A 27,997-nucleotide genomic window follows, 5' to 3' on the forward strand; every position below is an offset into this window, starting at 1 on the left:
CTTTGGGGGGGGCGGGGCTCTAAGAAGCGTGTAACCCCCCCCCATCCAAATAATAAGTACATCTACCCATCAATATAAGTAAAACCACAATAAGTTAAGTTAGTTGTATTTTCCTCCTTAAATGGTACAAAGAAAGATTGTATGCACAGTTTAGAACTTTAAACAACAATGAACACATGAAGCATCTTGTGTTCTGCCTCTGCAGGATGTACGGACATCAACATTTCCTCTCAGGATTTTACTTTTGAGGTCTTTTTCACTCACACTGTCTGGTGCAGCACCTGAGGGCCGCTCGGGAGCGAACCGCTTAGTTTGGCAGCACAGCGGACTATGTGCACAAACACATAAACCACACAGACACAAACACGCTGTGCACACACAAACGGGGCAAAATCTGCTTATCGTTCAGGACAGGGACGGTGAACTTTGATTCATCCGACTCCGTTCCAAATAATACGGCCCGGGAAACGATAGAAATGACACGAGCGGTGAGACGTTTGTTAGCGCGGATCGATACACAACACGGTCAGAGAGTTGTAGGTGCAATAGCTGAGTGACATTTAAGGGAACTGACTGAACTGTCTCTCTCTCTCTCTCTCTTTTTTCCCTTCAATTACACACAGTGTTCATAACAGCCATGGAAATGTCTCCCGCAATACCGTAATTGAAATATTTCATCAGAAATTCGGTTTCTAGGCCACGAGGGAGGAGGATCCTGCACCCTTATCAAGCGCAGACCATTAGTTTCCAATTTACACGCCGAGACAGCAGAGGACGAGGACTCTTTCAACGCAGAGAGATTAGGGAGGATTTAGACTATAGGGCTGCTCCCTGGACGGAAAATGCAAAGGCGTACATCAATTATTGCACAATATTACTATAGGTGGCGAACTAAGCCGAGACATTTGGCTTGAAACAGAGACCTATACATGGAACAGTCCGGAATAGAATTTAATGTGGATTTTCCAATTAATCACACAAGTCAATAACACACATTTGTTTAAGTTAGCACATGCAAAATAAAGTTGGGTGAAGGTTAAAGGCTACTGATGTCATGAATTGTTTCTTGTCTTTAAAAGTAAACATAAGAGGATAGATTCCTAAGGTGCAAATAGGAATCTTGGAGGAAGGAAAAATGGAATCTAGTAGGAAAAGAGGAGGAGGAAGGAGTTCCAGTGAGACGGAGCCCCGCCGGGTTTTCCCCTGGTGCGTCATTGGCCGGAAAGGGAAAGAGGAATCCTGCATGTATCATCCAGGCCGGGCTGCGATTGGCTGCGGGCCATGAGGAGCGAAGGGGGAGGAGCTTCCAGGGGCTTCATTCCCAATGAACCCAATGATCCTTTACAATAAGAATCAACTTGATGAATGGAAACCAAATTGACATGATACATCAATCTCCTTATCAGTGACATTTGCTCCTTTGCCTCCACTTGCCTGGCACATGTCCCATCATCTTCATCTCCACAGTGACATCATCCATCATACAACTACTCTGCTGAAAGTAAAGTTTTGGAAGAAGTCACTGCTGAAATTTGCCGTCTGGTGAAAGAACGTGGAACAGCCCGGCTCAGAAGAGACCAACAAGACGGCGCAGGAAGCAGAAAGTCCATTTGGCTGGAACAACCTTGATGTGGTTGTTTGTGTAGGTTTGTGTGTGTGTGTTCTACGGTGCAGCGCTCTTGTGTGCCAAACAGGCGGGTGTGTACATCTTCACCGTCTCGTCCCAGGAGCAGTCCACCACCTGCAGGAGACAAAACACAGATGAGCTGAGCTGATGGTGTGTTTAGGGCCTTATTGCTCCAGGGCACCTCAGCATGGGAATGTGGATTCAAACCTGCACTCAAACACATCATGTTGCATACTAGGGTACACACACACACACACACAAAAAACACACTGGAAGCCTGTGTGAAGCTGCTTTGATACCTTATGGAACGAAAGCTCTGAAGAAGAACAAAGGAATGATAGAATAGGAGAGAGGTGGCTGGGAGGCAAGTCATGAACACACACACACACACACACACACACACACAGACTCTTCAGCAATAACACTTGAGCGTCTTGCTGAAATAAAATCAAAACCCTGTGTTGCCTCCGTCTGTGTGTGTGAGCGCTGCAGGAAAAGGGGACGAAAAAGAAAACCACTTTCCATTATCAGGCATTTAGGAAGACGGACAACGGGCTGCTGGTTTCTGCAGACAAACCCTCTCCATCTCTCTCTCTCTCTCTCTCTCTCTCTCTCTAACCCCCTCACACTAAACTCTAGTCCCAGAGTTGAGTTAAGTTGGGAATCTGCAGTAACAATGCACTTCCTGTCTCTGGGGGTGGAACTTAAGATTTCACCGTCAACACGCGGCGATGATCAGACCGCCATGATGGTCTCCGCAGTGTCACACTCCCTCTCCAGAGCCGAGTCCCCCCCCCCCATCCCCCGTGTGATGACTCATCCGTTGAGAAGAAGAAGGAGAAGAAGAAGAAGAAGAGGAATGCCCCTCTTTAATTAACTTTAACGGGGCGGACCGTAATGGAAAGGCGCACGCACCGGCCAAGACTGCAGCAAAAACAAAAAGAGCACAAAGAGGCAGGACGACGGAAGGAGGGAAGGAGGGAAGGGGGAAGGAGGACATGTCTTTTGTTTCATTTCCAACACTGAGGGAAGGATTAATGCTGGAAACATAATTAAAACAGGTGTGGAGCTGGTGGCAGATACTGAGCGTCCTCGTCAGGGAGGAAGGAAAACACCTGGTTCAAAGAGTTCAAAGAATTCAGACTCATTGCCATTGAGGTTGAATGGTCACCGAACACAACACACTGAATCCCCTCCAAACCCAATGGAATGGATGTTTGTCTTCTGTTTCCCCTCTATCCCCTCTCACACACACACACACACACACACACACACACACACACACACACACACACACACACACACACACACACACACACACACACACACACACACACACACACACACACACACACACACACACACACCTTGACCTGGGGCACCACAAAGAGGGTGATCCATCAGATACATATGGCTAAGTCTGGATGAGAGACCACACATGGGATGGTGTGTGTGTGTGTGTGTGTGTGTGTGTGTGTGTGTGTGTGTGTGTGTGTGTGTGTGTGTCTGTCTGTGTGAGAGAGAGAGAGAGACTAGGGGGGAAGGGCGGGCGTGGGGGGGCATAAAAAAAATCTACAGGAGATTAAAGGAACAGACCAGGAAAACATTCAGGGACATTCAACAGACAAGAACACACACACACACGCACACACACATTCACGCACACACACGTCTCTGGTCAGTGGAGAACAAAGAGCTGACTCAGGTAATCACAGTGATGAAGTGATGAGGAAGGTACATCAGAGCACAGCCGTCAATGTCACACATGGACACTCACGTACACACACACACACACACACACAGAAGCATGAATGGCTTTGAGTGATTTATTTAATTCATATATTTATCCAATCAAACTCAACCACAGGCGAAAGGCCGGGAGTGTAGTAAAGTTAAAGTGAAGTAAAGTTAAGTGAGGAAGCCAAACAACACAAATAGAATGCAGCTCCGATCTGTGTGTGCCATCAGCACAAGTCTGCTAAACACTGTCACCGCTCTGTGTGTGTGTGTGTGTGTGTGTGTGTGTGTGTGTGTGTCCTCCTTTACAGCCCGCTTCCCCTGTAATAACATGTCTGATAAGGACACGGTGAACAATACAGCTCATTACTGCCACTGCCTCTTCCCACGCACACACACACAAAACGCACTCAAACGCACACTGTCAAACATTGACACACACACAATGCAACTCATTAGGGTACCTGCTTTGTACACACACACACACACACACACACACACACACACACACACACACACACACACACACACACACACACACACACACACACACACACACACACACACACACACACACACACACACACACACACACACACACACACACACACAGCTCAAACACCGTCAGTGTGGACAGAAAAGAAGGAATCGTCAGCCTGTGATTGGTGTACGGGTGGGACTCCGCAGCGGGGGTTCAAGCACTGGCTCGTGACACCTAATTGCGTACGTGCCTCCCCTCATTGTCTGGAATGGTCCTGGAAAAAACTCCTCCTTCCGAATTTCCTGTGAGCTATTTTTGGCTCTTGGTGTATCGGACGCCCGTAAAGCAACGTTCCGTCATTAAACTGAGAAGAAGAAGAAGAAGAAGAAGAAGAAGTAGAAGAAGAAGAAGAAGAAGAAGAAAAGCTGTTTCAGCACCACGGACAGCGACAAAGTTCCTAGAAAGCGCCCCGAACTCACGCTCCGACCCTTTCAGACAGTGGTTCTTAACCTGTGTTCGATCGAACCCCAGGGGTTCGGTGAGTCATTCTCAGGGGTTCGGCAGAGGTCAAGACACAAACAGTATAGCCCGGTTCGCACTAGCAATTGACTGCCGACAATTTGGCAACACACAATTTTTCTTCGCCGTGTTAGATTACAAATGGTAATCGTGTGTCGGAGAGGAGAATGCTGCGCAAGCTACGGAGAATCATGAACAATGACTCTCACCCTCTCCACCAGGTGCTGGCCTCATACAAGAGCACCTTCAGTAACAGACTCATTCCCCCCAGGTGTACTACTGAGCGCCATAGGAAGTCCTTTCTCCCTGTGGCCATTGGACTCTTTAATAAAGCTACCTCGGGTCGAGGTGGGACGGTGGGGACATAGGGATCTGAGCACGCTCCCCCCCCCTCCCAACCTGCTTCTGTCACTTATAGTATATTGCACTAAACGTTGCTGTATGTCACATATACACATGTGTATGCTGTAGTTGTGTAGATTGTCATTACTCATACCTCAGTCAGATGCACATTGCACTTGCACTTCCTTATGTACTTATGCTGTATATATATATTATACTGTTCCACCCATTGTATGTACTTCGTACCCCCTTATTGTTTGTACTTATCTTGTACTTATTATCTACTTGCATTCTTGCACTTATTATTGCACTAGTTGGGTGATTTCTGATTTCTGGGTCTTGTTTTTTCATGCTGCACTGTAACTGTTGCACAGTAATTTCCCTCGGGATAATAAAATTTCATCTTACCTTACCTTATCTTAAAAAATGGTTTCATCCCACCCTTGTAAATAAAACAACATCCATATTTGATTTTTACCACTATGTCAAATCCTATTTGTCTCCAGTTCAATTGTGTATCGATTGAGGATTATTGGAGAAAAACAAACATGGCAAAACTTTGTTTTCTGTGTTTAGTGGGCAATGGAGCAGAGAATAGTCAAGACAAAAGAGTGATAACAGACCACAGCTGTGCCTACGCAGGTAAATGTAGCAAGTGGATAAATGTAGCAAGTTTAAAACCGTCAGAATGCAGAATAATGGGAAATGAGAGCTAGGCCGATAACGCTCGCGACCTGGGCCCAACTGCCTTATATGGCCAGGGAAGTGAATGTGAGGAGCCATGTGGAAAAATACCAACAAAGAAGAGGCGGGTTTCCGCGTTGCCAAGGGGCTTCCCTGTTCTGTCTGTTACCCTCTGGAAGGCGATACAGATCACTGAACACGCGCACCACCAGACTGAAAAACAGCTTCTTTATAAGGGCTATAAGTGAACTCAACAAAATCAAACACTAGACAAATTACTACCCAAAGTCAATTGCAATATTGGGACATCTTCAGCTATGATGACATCTCGACCATGGGGAGAAGTTGAGGGTTCTTCACTCCGTTTAGACACCTTGCTTTTGTTTACCTTTCTATGGGCTCGTAATGCCCCTTCAAAAATGCTGGCCATTGAGCTGAATGTAAAACCCAAGTACACGACTGGTCACAGTTTCTTCGGGACCTCCTTGTTCAAAACAATGATGATCAGGTAACTAAAATTGGAGGTCCCAGCAAAAAAGTGGAGATTGATGAGACGGTGATAGCCAGAAGGAAATTACAACAGAGGGAGAGTTGTTTCAACATAGTGGGCCTTCGGCGCAATATGCCGTAAAAACAAAAAGTGTTTTATTAAAATTGTAAAGAACAGAACAGAGTCATGTCCAGCATGGGTGAGACAGCCGCTCACGTTTAGTGTTGCAACAGCAGATGTCAACGCTGAATACCTCATCAAAATCATTGAACTTCAGCAGAGCCAGCTTCAACAGCAACTCATCAGAACAACAACGCCCTCAACGTTTTGGCGTCACCAAATCGTACCATACCCTGTTATTGCTGGGAAAGCCCTTGAGATAGTCACACCGTTTGTTACAATGTATCTTTGCGAGCAATCCTTTTCGAGGATGGCAGACATGAAAACTAAGAAAAGGAACAGACTTTGTTGCGAAAATGATACGAGAGTGGCACTTCCCAAGGTGAAGCCGCGCATTTCTCAACTTGTATCTAAAAGGCAACAGCAACAGTCACATTGATTTGCAGTAAATAATCATTGAGTTATGGTTTTGTGTGAAATTCATGTTTTGTTGGTTTTGTTCTTTGAACACAGTGATTTTGTGTGCAACTGATGCACTAATAAAATACCGTATATACCTAAGTTTTGAAGAAATCATATTTTATTTTTCTAATTATAAAGGGTTGGGTGAATGCACTGATGAAGCTTGCAGGGTTCAGTACCTCAGATAAGGTTAAGAACCACTGCTTTAAGACTTTTGTTTGGACACCAAAACAGCACTACAGACGAGTAATCTCTATTTTTAAGTTTTCTGGCGCACCTCTTCTGTCGTTGGAAGTCTCTGCGAGGTGGAGAATCACTCTCAGAGCTAATGGTATGTTTCAGAGGAGGCAGTCAGCAGGACTTAATGGGCTAAAACGGGCACAACCCACGCCTACGTTCCTTTAAGGTGCAAAAGTCTGCGACGCCACTGACGCTCGAGGCGTTAACGTGCCGCTCAGACGCCTTCCCATCCGACTTTTAAGGCCTCCTTTCACAACTCGTCCCCCCCTCTGCCACGTCGACCCCGGCTCATGTTTTTTGTCAGCGCCGCCGTTCTGAACTCGGCCATTTTAGACGCTTTGTCGCATTTCCTTCTGCGAGGAGCAAACCGTGGGGGAGAGACACCGTCTGTCTGGATTACATGAGAGAACCCAGTTAGACATAAGTGGCCTTTTCACTTCACTGCTTCTTCAACCCTGACACATTCGAACGCACAGCTCCCTGGCAGCTGCTTATGTGTGTGTGTGTGTGTGTGTGTGTGTGTGTGTGGACAGATTGATGGATGGCCCAATTTAGCGAGCGCACAAACACACGCAGGAACAGGGGACGTGGACAAACTGGTTTTGATGGTTACCTGGTTGGGGATGTGTAAGTTGAAATCGAGTCCGCAGACAAACTCCGAGTGATGCTCCACCGTGTCCAGGAGAGGCTGGTTCAGACTGTGATCCCAGAACCTACACACACACACACACACACACACACACACACACACACACACACACACACAAATGAGACCCAAACATATAGTATTTTCCACACTTGCAGAATAAGAACTCTCTCTCTACTGACCAGAGTATGTAAATCTATTACACAGACACCAGGTGATGATTACAGAGATCTATCTATCTATCTATCTATCTATCTATCTATCTATCTATCCATCTATCTATCTATAAGCACTTATCTTGTCCAGGGCCTCAGATTTACTTTCATATAACTAAGCGTAGGGTGGGTGTAGGCAGTTTTGAAAAGAGAGAAAGAACAGAAGAGGAAAGTAAAAAAGTAAAAAAGAGAGAGAGAGAAGCGAGGAGAGACACTGAGAGTGATGAGAAGTGGAAAGAGAGAGAGAGAGAGACAGAGAGAGAGAGAGAGAGAGAGCCGGGCCAATAAAACGCTGCCGCCGGGCCTCGGCCAGCAGCGGCCAATCAGACTAATTGAACGACTGTTTCTCTTCCTGGTCGTGACGGAGTGGCATGAGTGTGTGTATGTGTGGGTGGATGTGTGTGTGTGTGTGTGTGTGTGTGTGCGAGTGTTTGCCAAGGGCCTGACTCAGCAAACTCTCCTTCCAGACTCATCCACTTTGCAAATGTAATTAAATCATTTTCAGAGGGAACACTGCAGCTCCCATTGGGCTCCATTAGGTCCATATTAATGCTGCAGCCCGCAACACACACACACACACACACAAATATACGGTGACAGATTGGCATCGAGGGAGAGCTCTGCATTCATAAGGATATTATGTATTGAGTGAGTTGTTAGTGTAAATCACAGCTCTCTCTCTCTCTCATGTGATTTGTGTTGATGTGTTTTATGATGGCGGTCATACGATAGGATTCCAGAGCAAAGCCAATCAGATTACAACCCCAAAATGGATCATTTAGGCAAAAGGGAGGAATCTAAAGGGTGTATAATAGGGATATAACTCATGTTAAAGTCTTCTTCATTAGTGCAAAGAGAGAGTCTGCACATGACGTCAGCATTAAGAACGCTGAGGCACAAAGTGGTTTGGTGCCCGACCGGCTTCATAAAAGCTGCAGTGACAAGCCGAGACTGTCTAGAAGAGAATGTCGCATACGACGATAAAAGTGATCGCAACACAAAGACACCGCTCTTTTCAGCCGACAGTCACACAAAATCCTTTAAGGCGCTCAGGTTCTCAACCGTTACTGTCACCCAGCTTACCGCTTCAAATCACTAGAACCGCTTAGAAACTATGAGTGGAGATGCTAGAGATACTAACAAATCCTGAAAGACGGCACGGACAAAAGTTCTATTGCTGTTGTAGCGCCACCATCAGGTCCATTGATGTTACTTTTCATCTCTCTGTGCAATAGATGAGGCGACAATAGACAAATTCATTCATGAGTCAAAGCACTGAGGCACGTACGCTGAACCTCGGCAGGAATTTGTAACAAAAGGCTTTGTCAAATACGTGGGATATCAGAAAATGCTGGAATATTCAAACCCCTGGATGTGTTCCCTGTCAGTACAAAGAGCCGGAAACCACAACCGGCTCCTCAGTGGCTTCAGATACGACAGTTTCTGTGTGACTCAGATTATATGTTTGCATGAAGAGGCTCCCTCCTTTTGTGTGTGTGTGTGTGTGTGTGTGTGTGTGTGTGTGTGTGTGTGTGTGTGTGTGTGTGTGTGTGTGTGTGTGTGTGTGTGTGTGTGTGTGTGTGTGTGTGTGTTAGACGACTCCACTGTATTATTTGTATAAATGAGGCTTGCGATGCCTTTTGTCCGCAGTTTCCATGGTAGGTAATCATTTAAGCTCTATTGTACTTCAGCATAGTCACCTGTCGGCTGCGTACGTGTGCGTGTGTGTGTGTGAGAGTGAGTGTGTAGTGTGAGAATAATGAAGCCGTCATGCAGCATCAGTGGCACACACAGAGTTCCAACTTCTATATTTTGTGCGGCTGCCATCTCTTTCTTTTTTTTTGAATGATTTAAATCCTAAATTTCAAATCCTAAATTGCTCATATGAGGTCGTTCACACTATGTGGTAAAACTCTGTATCTCCACTTTAAGGGATTTTCACTACACAACACCTTTTATTTTGGACAATTAAAGTAAAGTTTAAGCATTATAGACCGTCTTGACATTTTAGTGATGTCGAATTTGAAGTGTAGAACATTTACATTTACAATCTTCCCCTGCTGCATTCACTGAACCGGAACAGTGCTGGGAAATAAGACAGTATCTGCTAAGGTGAGGTCCAGAGGGGCTGTGAGATGTCCTGGAGGGTCTCATAGAGTCTTCCATACTACCAAAAGCAAGTTAATAGCAAGTTTAAATGTCTGTATGTACGTACAAACGACATACAAGCATAATTACATCTTTCTCTAGCCTTCTTATTAAAGTGCATCTTCACTGGCCTTAGAATGGTTGAATGAGCCTTCACAGCCGGCTAAGATGATATAAAACGGTGCACTGGCATTTGGCAGATGGACACTTGGAAAACACTTAGTAAAGGTGGGAGAGCGGAAGAGAGAAAATTAAAAGAAAAATATACCAAACAGCGAGAGACTGAAACTGGGAGACAAAGAAGAAAAGAAGGAAATACTGGAGGCACGACACCAACGTTTGGAGACACTGAGGCAGTGAGTGAGTGAGTGTAGTTACTTATTCGTGAGTGTGTGCCTGTGTGTGTATAGTACAGGGTATTTGCATAGGAGTGTATATTTTGTGCATAAATAAACCTCGATGCGCTCGTTCGGCACAATGTACTGGATTTGTACGATGTGTGAATGTACTATAGGTTTCTGTCTGTGTGTGTGGGTGTGTGTGTGTGTGTGTGTGTGTGTGTGTGTTGCAGCAGGTGTCCAAACACTGGCGGGCCTGGACACCCCTGTGTGTGTGTGTGTGTGTGTAATACACTGGGTTTACACGGTGAAAGGTGTAATATCCACCGAGCTGAATAAGCCGACACACTCCGGGGTTTAACATCAAAGCATCTCTGCTCATTCAGACGACCGCACGCCTCTGTTTCAACATCGCTTAGCTGTGCTTAAGATTAACATTTCCTCTTTGTCTGTAGCTCGCGATAGCCGCGGCGTTTGAAATAGGCTCGCGCTAATGGCAAAGAACAAAGAATGAGTTGAGTTTGTCTTTGGATCGTCCAATCTAAAAGGCTGGACTGTAAAGGAGAGAGAGAGAGAATGGACCAAGAGTCAAACTACAATGATGACTATAGGGCTTTGGCTTCTATGATGTGATTATAGGGGAAGCTGTCAGGGTAACCATCTGTTTGCGATAAAGACCAATGAGAGGCTCCTACACTGCAGCTGCTCTTCTCATTGAATCCCAGCAGGTACCTTGAAGGCAGCGGTGACAGACGGGTGAGCAGCATCTCCTCATATCTGTAAAGTGCTGCGTCTGGATGAATCTAAAGGAAATGCTAGCTTACTCTTTGTGTTTCAAACGTGCGAGTGTTTTACCTCGTGCCCTCCCGAGTGTTTTCTAGTTGCTTGGGAGATCTGTACGCTGTTTGTACCATATAAAGTTTATTTTTTTATATGAAGTTACACTGAAGAACAATGTTTAAGAGCAGAGAGAAGCTGCTGGGATCAGATAAAGGACGGACTAATGGCTTACAGTGTAAAGAGACTGATTCTCTGCTAATGAGGTGATTAGAGCCTCCTGCACACACTGGTGATCGATGCTTAGAGGATTCACACATACATGAGCACGCACACACACACACACACACACACACACACATACACGCACACAATCAGGGAAGCACATAAATGCAGAAACATGGCTCACAGGACATTAAGGAAGACACACACAGGCATCGTCATCGTCTCTACACACACACACACACACACACACACACACACACTGCACGTAGCTGGACACAATAAGAATGGATGATAATTAGCCAGATGTGTGTGGGTTGTGAAGAAAAAAAAAAACACAACACACACACACACACACACACACACACACACACACACACACACCTACAGTACGTGCTGTTGCTATGGAACAAAGCGACTGTACACAAACACACACACACACACACATGTATGCACACCATGGTTCTCTTGGCGGGGTTTTTTTGCGCAGCGATAAGAGACGACGGAGCGAAGGGTCCGCTGATTGAATCTGACTTCATAAAGCGGCGGAGGATTAGCGCTGCGTAAAGGTTAAGTTAATAAAAGATAAGAGTGAGCGTTCGGCGATGGAGCGGCCCTGTGACGGATTATCTGCTCAATACTTTGGCTAAGAACCCAGCAAGAGGAGTCAGGCGGGTTCCGATCCTTTAGCGAATTAAAATAATTACCGGGAAAAAGTATTTTATCGGCGTGAACGTTTTTGCTTTGAGGCGGTTTTTAATTAAGGCAGTTTAATGTTTCGTTCTTTAGGGGTTTCTTTCCCCCAGAGAAGGGTCTTAAAAAATGGTACCGCCGTAATGAAATCGGTACCCGGCATTAGAATATTGAAGCCAATGAGGACGGTCATCAATAAAACACTCGGGCACAGAGCCAACTCTCGGTTCATTCATCTGTTCCAGACCCCTCAGCTTCTCTCCCTCCCTCCGCTTTCCTGTTTGAAGGTTTTCAATCGTTTGGCATTTTGTTTACTTAGTAGCGGCTCCATTCAACTGCGCTTGATGTTAAAGTCTGGAATACGTGTTGTCACTTATCGGAATAGCTTCAGGGTGGGCGCCATTCATCCCCCCACGCCATAATAATGGACAGAGAGGAGACATAAGGACGAGATCTGTTGCTGTAACCGAGGCACGTGGAGCCGCAGGGGGAGTTAGGGGGTTCAGGCTTTGCTTTGGAGTCAGCTCAGCTTGTTCCGGCCCTGATTCGAAGCGAGGCGGAGGAGGGGGCTCGCTGGTCTCTGCCCTCAGCACGGCCCCCATAATGCATAGTTCACTAACTGGTTTGGACGCGTGTCGGCATTGCAAGCGACGGGGACAGAGACAGAGGCAGAGGCAGAGACATAGACATAGACATAGACATAGACATAGACATAGACATAGAGGCAGAGGCAGAGGCAGAGACAGAGACAGAGACAGAGACAGAGACAGAGACAGAGACAGAGGATACTCTATTTCTAACTTTATAGTTCAGATCAGACAAAGCAAACAGTGGAGGAGAGATGATATTGGACGAAACTCGCGATTCTTAATTCATAACTGAGCCATCACAAGCAAGACAAATATGGCAAACGTCAGATAAATCTATGAAATGTTGTGCGTATTTCATTAAACAAGTCCTCCCTGTTTCTATGATTCCCTTCAGTGAGCCCCGGCCCCATCTGTCTCTGCAGTAAAGTGCTCAGCATAAAGCCCCGCACGCTGGTGCTACACGCTGATCGGAAAAGACTTCATCATGTGCGCGTCTGAAAGGGAAGAGACGCGCGGAGGGAAAGATGAAGAAGCGGCATATTCTCGTAAAGCAGCGGGGCGTTCTACCTTGAAATTACACGTTTTATTAAGAACAATAAAGGAAGAGCTCATCTAGCCCTCATCAGCTTTCAACCCCCCCCCCCCCCCTCCTCCTCTCCCTGCCCCCTCTCTGCCTCACAAACACACACACGACTTAACTTTATCACACAACCCCTAGGCAGTGTCTGGGGATGACACCATCCATCCACTTTGATTAATAATTGAAAGGAAAAGACCATAAGCTGTAATACAACAACACATCATCATCATCTCCTCTTTTAAAGCCTGTGATGCTGTGATGTTTGCATATCTAAACAGGAAGTGGTGATGTTCTTAGACTGTTTAAAGTGCCGAACTTTAACCTTAAATTCGTATAACGGCTTGGATGTAATCGTGGTTTAGGTGGCGCAAGTGGTTATTGTAAGAAAACAAAATAGGTTCAGAGTTCACAGGTTCTACGGTTCAAATTCAGGCGTTAAAATGAGAAGAAAGTCATTTAGAGAAGCAGATTGAAGCTTACCTGACTGTGAAGTCGTACGAGCAGGATGCCAACACCGTTTTACTGAATGGAGAAAACTGCAGAAAGAGAGAAACAATCAAAAATTACTCTTTTGATCTGTATGTGCATGAAAGACAAGATCGGGGGTTCAGTGGATTTCTGTAAATCTGCCGTTTTGATAGGATTTCAAAAAAGAGAGATAAAGTAAAAAGAAGGCAGTTAATCAGGTAGAAACAAGCCGTGTGCGTACTCTCATTACATCTGATTGTTTCAGGGTCGCACTGTCCTAATTTCCCCAGAGATCAAGTCGAATTTATCATCTCAGAAGGAGCAAACAGAGGCTGAGCGTGTTTTGGAAAAAAAGCACATTAAAGTATTAAAAGTTGCGTGAGATCCCCCAGGGCGTGCTGAGTAACATTCATTAGAGCAGAGTGGAGGGGGGGTGGGGTCATGTTCGGCTCACGCTGGAGGTTGTGTATGTGTGTGTGTGTGTGTGTGAGAGTTTGGAAAACGGCGATGGACAGCAGAATCCTCCCCCATCTTTGGGCTGTGTAGTTACAGAGAGCAAAAGGAGTGTGGAGTCCACAGGGAGTCGATCCCCCACACTGTCCTGCCTTGCCTCCTGGCTTCTCTTTCCATTCTCTTTCTCTCTCTCTCTCTCTCTCTCTCTCTCTCTTCCCCGGATCGTTTCAGAGCTGCTTTATTATTTTGGAACTTTGAACTGTTTTATTACCCACCAAAACAAACAGCAATCACTTCACACACAAAATCATATAAGGACATAATGACATTGTTCCTGTGTTAACAGCCTAGTTAAACACTCGCCCCGTGAACATAATGTCTTCTTCTGCACTGTAAAACCATTTATATATCCCCCCCCCACACACACACACACACACATACAAGAAGTAGTGTGTGTGTGTCTTATTAGCTCCATTCAAGTGGGTGTTTTGATGCTGTCATGTCCTGCAATGAAGATTTGCCCCATCACTTGCACACATACAAGTCTCACAACAGAGTGTGTGTGCATGTGTGTGTGTGTGTGTGTGTGTGTGTATGTGTGTGTATGTGTGTGTGTGGGTGTGTGCGTGAGTGCGTGTGTACCTTCACTCTGCGGATGGCGTAGGTGTGGCCCGCCATTTGATTGACAGGCTGCCGGACATTCCTCAGGTCCCACACACACACGCTACAGTCTACCGAGCCAGTGGCCAGAACATTCTGCAGGGAGACGGTGCATGGCGGTTACATCCATGTGAGTTCATACAAACACGAGGCGAGCTCAGTGAAGAATCAAGCAGGTTGAACTGGAGGCGGCACATTACCTGGTCGTATTTACACCAATCACAGCTGAGGACTTCGGCCTTGTGGGCGGGGACAGCCAATCGACACGCGGCGGCCTTCACATCCCAGACTCTGAGCGTCCCATCACCTGACCAGCGAGTGAGGGAGAATTAATGCAATGCAAACTTAATACTTAATACTTCTACGACTACAGATAAGCCCAGAAATTCAACCTTCATACCAATATGGAGACATCTGAGGACCATAAGAGACTTCAGCTTTGACTGTGTGTCTGTATCTGTGTGTGTGTGTGTGTGCATGCGTGTAACGTTTCCTTGGCTAGAGGTTGAGGCTACGCCAACACACTGCGACAATCACCGAGCGGAACCTTTCCCACTGCACTATTCAACTCTCGAGCCTTTTCTTCTTCCTCTCTTCTCTTTCATCCTTTCTTCCTCCGTCGCTTCACGCTTCACGTCACACCTAATTCACAAAGTGGTCCGGTCGCCTTGTTTCTTTCGCTCTCGATAAATCGCCGCAATAAATGAAGTGCTACGTCGGGAGTTGCTGGGGATCATAATAGTCTTTGCTGCAGGGGAAACAAATATAGGGAAACACACAAAAAAAAGCAAATTTTTCTGCTGAAGCTAAAGTCTTTAGTTTATTGCTAATGAGTTACTATGAGAGGATGAGAGGGATGTGTGTGTCTGTAGTTCGACGTGTGTGTGTGTGTGTGTGTGTGTGTGTGTGTGTGTGTGTGTGTGTGTGTGTGTGTGTGTGCGTGCGCGTGTGTGTAATTAACATTCCTGAGTCATAGTTGAGCTCTGTACCACTGTAGTTCTAAATGCAGCGTGGACAGAGAGGCAGAATTCAATAACTGAAAGCAATAATACATCACCTTGAATTCTATGAGCTACGGCCGCTTCAGCTGAGTCTGCAAACCTACCAATTATCCCCATAACACTTAGAATTCCATCTTAATTAAGGTTCTTATAAAACCCGATCGCTCGTATCTTAAGACGCAAATGCAAAAATATCAGCGATGTCAAACTGTCGCGTTAAGAGGTGAATATATGAATCGATCAATTCTCTGAAACGACTCCTACGGTCTTTCTCTCCATCTCCCTAACCTTTAACCCTTCCATCTCCCTCCATTTCTTTTCTCTCCTTCTTCCCTCCCTCTTTAGGTTTCCAATTTTTTTATTGCTGAACTTGTCAGGCACAGAGAAAGAGAGAGAAAGAGAGAGAGAGCTAGACGGAGAAAGAGAGAGAGAGGAGGGGGGGTTTACAATTGCAAAAACAATTTAGCGTTGTCTTGCTCTTGCAGCAGCAGCAAAGAGGATCTGTATGCTGTGTGTGTGTGTGTGTGTGTGTGTGTGTGTGTGTGTCTGCATGAGAGTGAAAAGGTGCTCTGCAGTGTAACAGAGGCAGACCCCTGTCGAGTGGTCTTGGTCTATTACACAAGGTATATGTGCTGCATCAGCAGGTAGTTAAAACCACCACACACACTCGCACACTCTCCCCCCCCACACACACATATACAGTAGATACGCATTCCATTTCTCTCTCCCTCATGCTCCTCACCAGTGTGAGACAGAGCCAACTTTAAAATTCCCAAAAACGAAATGAAAAAGGCACAGCAATGTCTAACACACACACACACACACACACACACACACACACACACACACACACACACACACACACACACACACACACACACACACACACACACACACACACACACACACACACACACACCTGATGCCTGCAAAGTAACCCTGCAGGAAAACGGGAAATGAGACTATTACAGTGAAGACGTTTACATTTCCGTGTCCCCAGACTTCATTCATTGTTCATTCATAAAGATTTCCCCGGGTGATTCTGTGTCGTGACGTCGCTCGGAGGGATTTTAAACACAGAAAACACCCGAACCGCCTCAAACTATCAAACGTCCGAGAGGTATTGACACCGGAGCGTCACACACGGGGATGCAGCTCGGCGGCGACACCTCTCACCTCTCACCTCTCAGCCAGCGGGAAAGAAAATCGAACCCCCTCCGCCTGTTCAACTCTGCCATCTGCTGAGCTGCTGAGAGGGGAAACACTTCACTGATTGGCTTGTATTGATCCTCTCTGGCCAATAGAGTGCAATAGTCATCATCTAGCAGACTGTAACGCTTATGACAGCTCAGACACACACACAAACACACACACACGCTCACGGCGCTGGTCGTGACTGTTTGTGTCTCACTGTGAAGCGGCGTGGAGAACACAATATCTCTATTTATCTGCTGCGTGAACAAGGAGCACACACACACACACACACACACACACACACACACACACACACACACACACACACACACACACACACACACACACACACAGACACACACACACACACACACACACACACACACTCTTCTTCTTCCCCCTCACTAAAACACTATAGCTTTCATTGGGTAAGTGCTGCTTTAATCTTACTTAAATGCCCATCGCTTGTTTTTTAAGGATGAATTTCATACATAAATAAATACATTCTGCGTCCACCGCCTGTGCTGATGGACGAGTAGAGAGACACACTGATGGGTCGCTCACATTACTGCACAAATGCTCCATTCCAAAACAAAAACAAAGAAGAAAACCCCCCAGAGGACCTGGAGGACCTGTTATTGCTCCCTTTAATGGCTATTTCCACTTTAGGAGAAACTAACCGAGTCAATCTGAACGTTTCTGACCAACAGAATGAGACAAGGGCAACAAAGTTATGATCGACAACTGCAGAGTAAAGTAAATTTGCTAAGAACATCAAATAAACACGTCCACCATCTCAGCCGCTTCTTTAATCCTTATCCTTAATCCGTATTTCTCATTCTTCACACAGATGTATTTTGCATTTTAAAACATCTTGCTCGTGACAAAAAAATGCAGCAGCTGATGAGGTTGGATGAGAGTCACGACGTGAGTGTGTGTGTGTGTGTGTGTGTGAGTGTGAGTGTGAGTGTGTGAGTGTGTGTGGGTGACCGTGGCAAAATGGTTCAAATTGAAAAAAAACCATATCGCCGCATTTCCACAGATTTACTGTTTGTGGTTGTTTTCAAAGGCCAGAAACTGAGATCAACCACCTCCACATCTTCTGACAACACCAGCAGCACAGGCCAGAAACACACACACACACACACACACACGCTCACACACACACACTCACACACACACGCACACACAGCTGGGTTGTGTCTCTGTACCGCAACACAAACAAAGGAATTAAACGCTAACCGACGACAATCTGCTCATTTTTATTTTTATTTCTAATACTTTCCCACCACAGCAGGACAGCAGTTTCTACTGAATCACACTGAGAGGCAGTTCAAACATTCTGTCGCTCTCGTAAATGTGAAACCAGTGGGATCGAAATGGAAATGCTTTTAATATAATGCATCGCCGCTGACTACACAATGTCCATAAATACTGAATATTATGGTCTGCCTAAGTCTGGATTTACTGCAGGGCTACAATGAGTTTTGGATTCATTGGATGGCGCTACGGCTCTATTACTGGATCTCATTTCATTAAAGGAAACACAGAACATGATTGGGAATATGAATAAAGGGAGTGATTTCAGAAATCCAGTGGTTAAAGGATGAAGCATCGTGAACAAGTCCGAGTGTTCTTCCTCTCTGCACCACAATTTCAAAACACAAAATAAGGACAGGCAGCTTTTAACCCAGTCTGGCTGTATAGAAGATACCAGGAACATCATCATCTTATGCTGATTTGATTTGAAGATGTTCTGCTGGTCTGATCTTGAGGGGGAAATTCCTCAGCCGTGCCTCACTACGCAAACCTAACCTTTTCTTGCTCTTCGTCCAAAACATGGCACCATCCCACGCCTGATCGCCGCAGCCTGCGTCACGCCTGACTGAGCTTTGATCTTTAGCAGTGAGAAACGCTCTCAGAGCCTCAAATAACAGGGGTGGCTTCCCCCTCCAAAGTGCTGATGAAAGCACAGAATCGTCGCGAAATAAATCAAAACCCAAAGTGGTTCATCGCCCACAGTGATGAACAAGCACGGAGCCAAAAGCACTTTTCGTACCGCTGCCATTGTGTTGCAGTAAATATGGATTGTTGATGATATATAACGTCCTCCACGTGCGGTGAGTCACGTTGGATTGTTTGACTTCATGGAAGTGTGCCTTTGAGGGAAAAGGGTTTACCACTGGTGCTGTTAAACAACGACTCTGAAGACAAATCTGCATTCAGCCGCTACGAGCTATCCCTACAGCTCTCTCTGTCTCTCTCTCTCTCACACACACACACACACACACACACACACACACACACACACACACACACACACACACACACACACACACACACACACACACACACACACACACACACACACACACACACACACACACACACACACACACACACACACACACACACATCATTGCCCTGCAGAGACAAACCTGTACAACAAGCCTACTGCAGTCAGAGAGAGAGAGAGAGAGAGAGAGAGAGAGAGAGATAACTATTTAAACAGAGCCAGGAGCAAATGAATGGTTGGAAATCAAAGAGAGACAACATAAGAACATTGAAAGATTTCCTTAACTAACTTACCATTAATTAGAAGGGGAAAAAAGGAGGAAAAAAAAGAAATAATGCGTTAAAATGGGAGAATGAAAGAGAGTGTGATAAAAACTATTAACTGAGGAGTGGAGAAATGAATGACATGAAGATAAAGACAATAAAGAGAGGGAAAGAAAGGAGGCTTTGGGGTTCTGATTGGCTTAGAGGCCAAAGGGAATGGCACCACCAATTATACACACACACACACACACACACACACACACACACACACACACACACAGAGTATATGAACTCCCCCCTATACTGCTGATGATGGAGGAGGAGGGGATCTATGGCTCTGGACCAAAGTGTGTGTGGAGGAGAAGAGAGGGAATAGAGGAGGAGAAGCAGCAACAGGGAGCATGGGAAACCCCGATAAGCTTATCGGCATGAGGCGGCACCTCTTACGCCACTTACGCATCTGCCTGCCTTTTTTTTTTCACCTCTTTATCTATCTGTTCTCTCTCTCTCTCTCTCTGTTCGTCAGCCTTGTCTCTTTCTTGCTCTCTTCTTCAAAGCCAAACAGTGCGCAGTAGCCTCTCATGGTAATTGCTAAAATGCCACCAGAGGGGGAAGCCTCAACGGAGAGATAAGGCGGCAATTCTCCACCGTCTCCGCTGACGCTCACTCATCCTCTACGACAACTTTATCACCCATCCATCCATCCATCCATCCATCCATCCATCCATCCATCCATCCATCCATCAGTACGACAATTTCAATCTGCGGGCAATTTCGAGCTTTCAGATCATTTAAAAAAATACAACAAGCAATAAAAACAAATACAACAGAAGGAAAAAACAAAACTAATGAGAGGAAACACACACATCAGTCTGCATTTCCTTCGTCTTCATCCCACTTTGCCCTGAAAGTGGCTTAAGTGATGTGGGAATCTGTGAGTAAGTAATGAGGCAGAACGTTTCAAAAACACAGCAAGCCATTACCGCCGCTTTCCCCGCAAATTGCCTCAGACTTCATTTGCACCTATTGGCCTTTTGTTACATCGGCGCGGCAGCTAAAACGACAGCGGGTCAAGACGAGCGACCGAGGAACGTGACCGACAGACGGAGGAGGACGACGAGAGCCGAGCGCGCCTCGCTGATGAGAATTGACACGCGGCGGCAAAAGCATTACAACCACTTTCACACCCTGTACTGAACTAACAGCCACCGCAGTGTGGAAATGGCTTACAACAAACATCCGGGGTCAAAAGGCTCGCTGGGTCATTGTGCAGTGTGAAGCCAAGCAAAGTGGAACCTTGTAGGTCCTGGACTTTGGGGACAGAGGGCAGCCTAGATTTACTTCTAGACCTTTCATTTGAAGGGCTGAGCTCTTTCTAACATCGCCTGTCTGCATTTGCATTTACACACACACACACACACACACACACACACACACACACACACACACACACACACACACACACACACACACACACACACACACACACACACACACACACACACACACACACACACACACACACACACACACACACACACACACACACACACACACACACACACACACACACACACACTCCGGTGCTAGCTGCCCAGTAACACCACAGACGTCAAGCACACACATTAAAGAGAATGGGCAATCTGAGGCAGAGCGGTAAGGAGGTTGATTGTCGTTACAGATCACACACACACACTCGGTTGCCACTTGAGCAGCACCTTTGGGACTCCAGACTGCAACCCTTAAACAATAGCTTCCATCTGAACGTGTCCACATTGGTATAATGAGGAGTGTGTATCGTGCATTTAAAGACTGAAGAACGATGAGTAGATTCCCTTTCTTAGTCTTGTAATCACTGTATTGTATTGTTTTGTGTAATGACATCATTCGTGATACAGTGAATGCATTAGCTTTGTTTATTGATTGATGCTTTGTTACCTATGTCATCCTTATTTTCCTGAATGCTCACCTGAGTGTTTTCATCATAAAGCCTTACAAAAAGCCTTCTAACACCTTCCTCCCCAATTCACTCATCATCAGAGCACAAGTGTGGCGATGCAGCAGTAAAACCTTTTCTCATTTGATGACAAAGACCTTAGGAGAATAAATACCTTCGACAAGAGCGTTATCGGGGGTTAATGAGTCAGAAAAACTGAAGTTGTGTTATCAGAGAAAGGAGCCTGTCTCTCTCTCTCTTCCCCTCTCTCTCTCTCTTTATTGATTGCAGGCTCGCCTTCTCATTACAGCTCAAGCAAGCCTGCAGCGGTGCACTTTGATGCAAGACAGGACCCTTCTATCAACACCACCCCAGAGAGAGAGAGAGAGAGAGAGAGAGAGAGAGAGAGAGAGAGAGAGAGAGAGAGAGAGAGAGAGAGAGAGAGAGAGAGAGAGAGAGAGAGAGAGAGAGAGAGAGAGAGAGAGAGAGAGAGAGAGAGAGGAGGGGGGAGGTCCATTTAAGATGTCCATGATAGCTAATAAGTGGACTGTTTGAGATATTCTGAGATCATTTGAGATATGAGGAGTAATCCATGACTTTAATCTCTCATCTGAGCCATCCAGGCTGCACAGTCTTGGGTCAGCTTGGCACAGAACAGTGAGGTGCGCTCGTTTTGGGGCTGCCAGCTTTCCAGAACTCAAAGTCGTTTCATTTTACCTCACAGACGACGTTAAATCACTGTTAGTTGGAGCGTCTCCGAGGCTTGAACAGACACAAAGACTCAACAGGTTGAATTATTAGATAAACATCTCTCTCTTGCTCCCCCTCTCTCTCTCTCCGTCTCTCTCTCTCACACACACACCCACACCAACACAGTTATCTATGGTTTGGGTCAGGACAACCTTTTCCAGCAGGCATTTCAGGCAATTTTGTATCCGGTGTTATCATTATCAATAAGGATGAATGGGGGTAATTTTCCTCAAACTGTCTGTGTGACCGAGGGAAAGTCCTTATTCCAGCTTCTGTCTCACGATAACGGATAAAGTGAAAGAAGAGCTGCCTCGGTTAAACCTTTATTCAACTAACAACAGCTGTTTTACCGCAGCGGCACAGGGTGAAAGTCCGATATTCACTCAGCAGCGGCGGCAGGAATTAAGTCGCAGGAGAACAAATGGCTTTCTCTATCTCTGCGGCTTAACCTAATTCAATTAAGTAGAATCCAGTCCAGTCGTTTATCTTGTTTTTCTCTACTTTCCGTCTCGTTCTCCTCCATCTCTATTTATTCCCCCTGTTTCTGCTCTCCATCCCTTTCATTTTCCTCGCGTGACCTCGCTGAAGGCTCATCGCTGTCGTCTTTCAGCAACGATCTCTGAAACGTTTCGTAGACGAGCACAGCTCAAACAGATTTCCACCTGAAATGATCTCGTCTTCATCCTTGAGAGGACGTTTCTCTCCCCAGTCGAGAGGACAAAAAGCAAATGAGCTCCTAAGTATGAAGTCAACTTTCCACTCGGATGTTTCTATCCTTGATTTATTTTGTGACGGAGCATTTTGACCTTGTTATTGTGTCTTTACTTAATTAAAAGAAAGACTCACAGAGAATCATGCAGGACAAATTATGCTTTCGTAGGACACTCGCTCACTAACTGTGTGTGTGTGTGTGTGTGTGTGTGTGTGTGTGTGTGTGTGTGTGTGTGTGTGTGTGTGTGTGTGTGTGTGTGTGTGTACCAGGTCGTATCTGGTGGAGTAATTGATATAACAGCGACCTGTTACGAGAACAAACGCCACCGCCGCGAGGGACGCCTGCTAATGTTTCACACACACACACAGGCACAGACACACACACACAATATTTGTCTTGACCAAACGTAAGCCACGAGTACGCCCGTATATGGAGGCATCATGTCAGCTGATCAGTATTTTTAAAACAAATATTGACTTTAAATGGATTCTTGTGTATAATTTGTTTAAACTGCATTGATGATGAAAACAAAACAAGCCGATGAGTTGACAGGGGGGTGGCGTTTCTTTTGGCGAGGCCTGCTACGTCTCTGGATAAGCTGTCGGCAGGTTGATGGGTGAGATCAGATCTGGACAGAGAGCGGGTCAGGCCACACTAATGGCCTCATGATGGAAGGTTAGTGCTCGCTCAATCACTGGCAGAGTTGCACGGCTTGACTTGGAGGCTGGGCGGAAGTTATCAGATCGTATCTCGGTGTACTCGGAGATATCGAATGGGCCTCTGTGTGACTGGTGTGTGTGTAACCCGACCAAACGCCACTTGACCCCTGACCCCTGTGGTTAAATTAGTCTTAAGTTAAGTTAAGTTTTAAGCCGTGAAATAGTTAAAAATTGGAAGAAACGCATTTAAACCTCATGGATGCAACTTGGTAATGACAGCGACTCAGTCAACGGATTCAGCTGATTGGCTGACGTTTCTGAAGTGTCAACCAATCAGAGAGGAGCGCCTGGACGTTGCCTTCTTAAATCCTTACTCACCATATCACCCTAGCTCCTCTTCTGCTCCTCCCGTCTAAAATCTGCTAAATATATTGCTTTGTCCCTACCTTTGCTTGCCACGGCCTTGTTTAGCATTATTTTTGTTTATGTTGCATTTATTTACAGCAGAAAAGTGTACGACTGTTTGATTTGAATTTGCAGTAGCAGCAGCCTAAGCAGATTTGGTCCGTCGACACCAAACACATACTCATGTCAGAACCATCCGGAAAACTAAAAACACAATGATTTATGATATACTGCTTTGTGTATGACTTTGCGCGCACACACACAGTTCAAACAACCTGCAGCTGTTAACCAGCATGTCAAATCCTCAATAATCTTATTTGAAAACCTATTTTAATCATTTCTCTTTAAACTAGGGTCACACCGGTGGACCTAAATGAAGCCCACCAAACCACCAGCACCTCCGCATCTTCCTTGTCTTAAAATCTCATCACGGGTTTCCGCTCACTCTGGCGAAGCAATTACCCCCAAACTAATTAGCGGCCATGTTTGACCGCGCCGCTCTCTCGCAAACTGATCTCGAACCGAAGACAGCTGCTGCAGATTTGCTTCCTCCAGGTCGGCAATCTGATCAGGGAAGTTGATGCGAGGCGGCGTGACTCCACCCTCTGATTAAAGGTAACACACAAACGGATAAGAGGAGCCAAGCGCTCCCTCTGGATACAAAATGATTGACTTAATTGTCTTCTGAATGAAACTCATTTCTAAATGTCCTTGATAAGAGGGAAGAGTGGAGGAGCTGCAGCTTGATAACCGGCCTGACTGAGGCAGAGGAGCTTTCTATGTTAACCTTATGGTATAACGTAAAACCAATATTTTATATATTTTCTCAAAAAGATTGGGGTGGTGATCATTTTCTATGGAAGACTCTCAAAGGATGTTTCAATTCTTTTTCTCTTGCTCTCAAATGAAAGATTCTCTACAGTCGATCAAATCCTCACAAATCCATAAAAATGTTTAAAAATCCTAGTGTTATTAAGGTAAAATAAGGTTTTCCAAAGTTTCGGAAAAGTCAAAGTTATGGATAGAGAACATTTTCACCCGACAGCAGGCTTGACTTTCAATCTGCTTCAAGTTCTAAAAAAAGTAAAAAGTAAACCAATCAAGTGTTAAATGTTCTTTTCTCTCTCTGATGTTGTGAAGAGGTGAAACGGCAAACACAAGGAGAGATGGATTTATCTCTTCTTGTGAACAATGTGGGCGATATGTCGGCCTATATAAGTGTTTAGTGAGGCAGAAGAAGTGCTCAGCAGTGACGGATGGTAGGTTGAATATATGAAACTAATGCACCAAGGGCCACACAATAGATTACAAATGATAATAACCAGCATTACTAACCATATTACTGATTACACAGAGAGCAAAACCCCATTTTAACTAAAGTGCTGGACTGAGCTACTGTTGGGCCTGAAACTGGATTTGACTCATTTTGAAAAATTGAGACGTTGTAACAGCTCCACATCAAACTCAAACCACGCTTCAACATTTGTGCATCTGGCAACAATTCCTCCACCTCAGCATCATTGTGTTTAAACTGCAAAAAAGGGGCATTACAGAAACAAGAGAGCATAATGAAGCTGTTTCTTTATGAATTGAAATCCCACCTCCATGTCCAGATAATAACATGGACCTTAGATGTGCAACTACGCAGCCAAGATCAAGAATTTACCTCGTTTTTCGTGCACACAGTATAATTGCTGCTACACTGACACCTAGTGGCAGCAACATAAAATGCAACTTTTAATATTTGTACTGTGGAAAATCCAGACTCAGAATCCAGTACGAGAAAATACAGAACCCCCCTCCCCCACCACCCAATCTGGATTATAGAACAATGTAAAGAAAATACCCTCTTCCAGGGTTTCCTCAAATAATTCATTCTATCTGCTTCTAGCTGGAGGTCATCTCATTTAAAGAAACACACACTCTTCCATTCTCCATTTGTCTTTTCTCTTCCCTCAATCAATATGGAATTGTTCTCTGATCTCTACAGATAAAGACTCACCTGAGGCTGAAGCAAAGCATCCTGGGATGTGAGGTGACCAAATAGTGCTGTAGATGACCCCTTCGTGACCCCTGAGGGTGGTCAGTGATTGGCCGAGACCAGGGTCCCACTAGGCAGAAGGAAATGAAAATTAAAACACACAGGCATAAAGTATTTCATTTATAATCTGCTTTAAGCAAAAAGGCTGCGTACAACACGTATCAGTGGCTTTGTGAGAAAGAGAGAGAGAGAGATAACAAAGAAGGAAACAGAAACAAGAATGAAGAAACAAAGCTCACCACTTTAGCTGTGTGATCCCAGGATCCAGAGACAACAAGGTTCTCTCCCCTGGTTTGACTCCAGTCTACAGCATAAACCTAAAAAACACATTTGATCTTAACAAATGAACAGTATCCTCTAAAAGGTGATTACAAAAATGCACCAGTGATCTTTTACTTCTGCATGATATCACATATAAAAACAGTGCCCCTTAAATTCCAGAATTTCTCAACTTTTACCTTTAATTGACAGATATTTCACTCTACACCTAGAGTGAAATATCTGTGCCTTAACTTCGGAGGAAAAGTTTAAGGGCTTTATAAAAGTATTAAATTACAGCATCCTGCCCCCACTGAGCGTGAAGCAAATTTACAAAATGATTCAACTAAGTGTCTTTTAATGCTGTGTGAAGTTTTCCAAGATAATATTACATCATAAATCATTTCAACCAACATAAATGTACTGTGAAATTATACATTTTCATATCAGCTAAGGATGAAAGAGATAACTACAAGTGGATTCATAGGGAAGTGCGTGTGTGTGTGTGTGTGCGTGTGTGTGTGTGTGTGTGTGTGTGTGTGTGTGTGTGTGTGTTACCTCTTGTGTGTGTTCCTTCGCCACCCTGAGTGGGGCGCTCTGATTGGTTGTGTCCCACAGCTGCAGGCTACCGTCTCCACCCCCTGCCACCAAGACGTGCTCGTTTGCTTCGCTCCATGCCACGTCAAACAGACCGTCACCCCACTCCCAGCTAACACACACACACACACACACACACACACACACACACACACACACACACACAACTAGCTTTTACCAACACAGACTGAACAGAAGTCAAACTAATTGGTGATACTGTAGATTATCATTAAACTAAATAGAAACAAAGAAAGCTCAAGCTATTACTAAGAAAAACAAACACATAAACAAACTATTTACCTCCTCACTAAGGACATCCCCGTCTCCGTCTCCTCCAGGACGAGCAGAGTGCCACTACCTGAAGAGAGAAACAGTATAATGTACATCTTTGTCTATATATTTGCATTGTTGTGCCATTTTTAAACAATATCTTAGACTTCGCTTCATCTGCATTATAGTGCGAGGCCCTTTAAAGTATGTCAGAACGGAGGAAGGGGAGTGTAAAACATAACAAAAACCTTACACTTACACGCTCCAATCCAACATCTCTGTGTTTGACTGACCTGCTATGCCGTAGTACTGGGAGGCAGCACAGGCCACCCTGCTGGGGATGAACGGAGACACCTCCACTGCATAGCCATGACGGGCTGGACTGCGGAAAGCCTTCACCGTCATCATCAGAGGCCTCAACAACACCAGCTACATGTAGGTCACTGGAAATAACAGGGATATAAAAGCCAGTCATCACTCATTTGATCACACCAATTCTGATTCCACATTACCTTTACAACAGAGCATCACTGCATGAAGTCCACAGGTGTGTGTGGGACTGTGGGACTCACTATAATAATGCAGGGGATGTAATGTAGACCCTGTTGAACTGTACAGATATCTACATACACTGAAAATGGGTAAAACTCTGTGAATTAAGTCATGAATGTAACTTTGCCTTTTACTTCGATCCATATTGTGTGTTTTGCTCAATAACTCACTTTGAAAACACGGTGTAAAGAAGATGCAGCATGTGTTTCGTTCATATGTGCCTAAACGAAACAACATTTCTCAAAATATCGAGGAACGGGAAGAACCCTGCTCACAGACATTTAATCTATTATTGCCGCTTCCAATTAATTCAAAAGTTTTAAGAGTTACTAGCAGTTATACTGTTCCTCTCAGCGCATTGAGGGCAAAAACGACCATTTATCGCGGTATGCATAGGCGAATAGTAGCGGCGGACACAGCGCAATGTTCCAACAAAACATTCAAATGCACAAGAACTCACTTATAGTTGATACATCAGTAAATGGAGGAGAAATAGTCTCTCCCTCTGCTCCAGATGCCGCTGCACTCCTCCGTGTCTGCTGTCAGCTCCAACTACTTCCGTGTTTTGGTC

At 45.2% G+C, this 27,997-nt stretch overlaps 1 protein-coding gene across 1 annotated transcript; it reads right to left on the minus strand.

Moving 5' to 3' along the window:
• Positions 1–1,411: 1,411 nt before the first annotated feature.
• On the minus strand, positions 1,412–27,992 carry pex7 (peroxisomal biogenesis factor 7). The gene is made up of 11 exons (XM_076154863.1): positions 27,887–27,992; positions 27,168–27,317; positions 26,905–26,962; positions 26,566–26,716; positions 25,989–26,066; positions 25,711–25,819; positions 14,693–14,799; positions 14,475–14,588; positions 13,392–13,447; positions 7,316–7,415; positions 1,412–1,741 (listed from the first exon to the last, which is right to left on the minus strand). Exons 2-11 carry the CDS (start codon positions 27,280–27,282, stop codon positions 1,664–1,666), a joined length of 966 nt encoding a protein of 321 aa, XP_076010978.1. The 5' UTR covers positions 27,283–27,317; positions 27,887–27,992; the 3' UTR covers positions 1,412–1,663.
• Between the last annotated feature and the right edge of the window lie 5 nt (positions 27,993–27,997).

Source organism: Genypterus blacodes, unplaced genomic scaffold, assembly GCF_046128005.1.
Source record: "Genypterus blacodes isolate CSIRO-AG114 ecotype Tasmania unplaced genomic scaffold, CSIRO-AGI_Gbla_v1 ptg000064l_1, whole genome shotgun sequence".
NCBI classification, from domain to species: domain Eukaryota; kingdom Metazoa; phylum Chordata; class Actinopteri; order Ophidiiformes; family Ophidiidae; genus Genypterus; species Genypterus blacodes.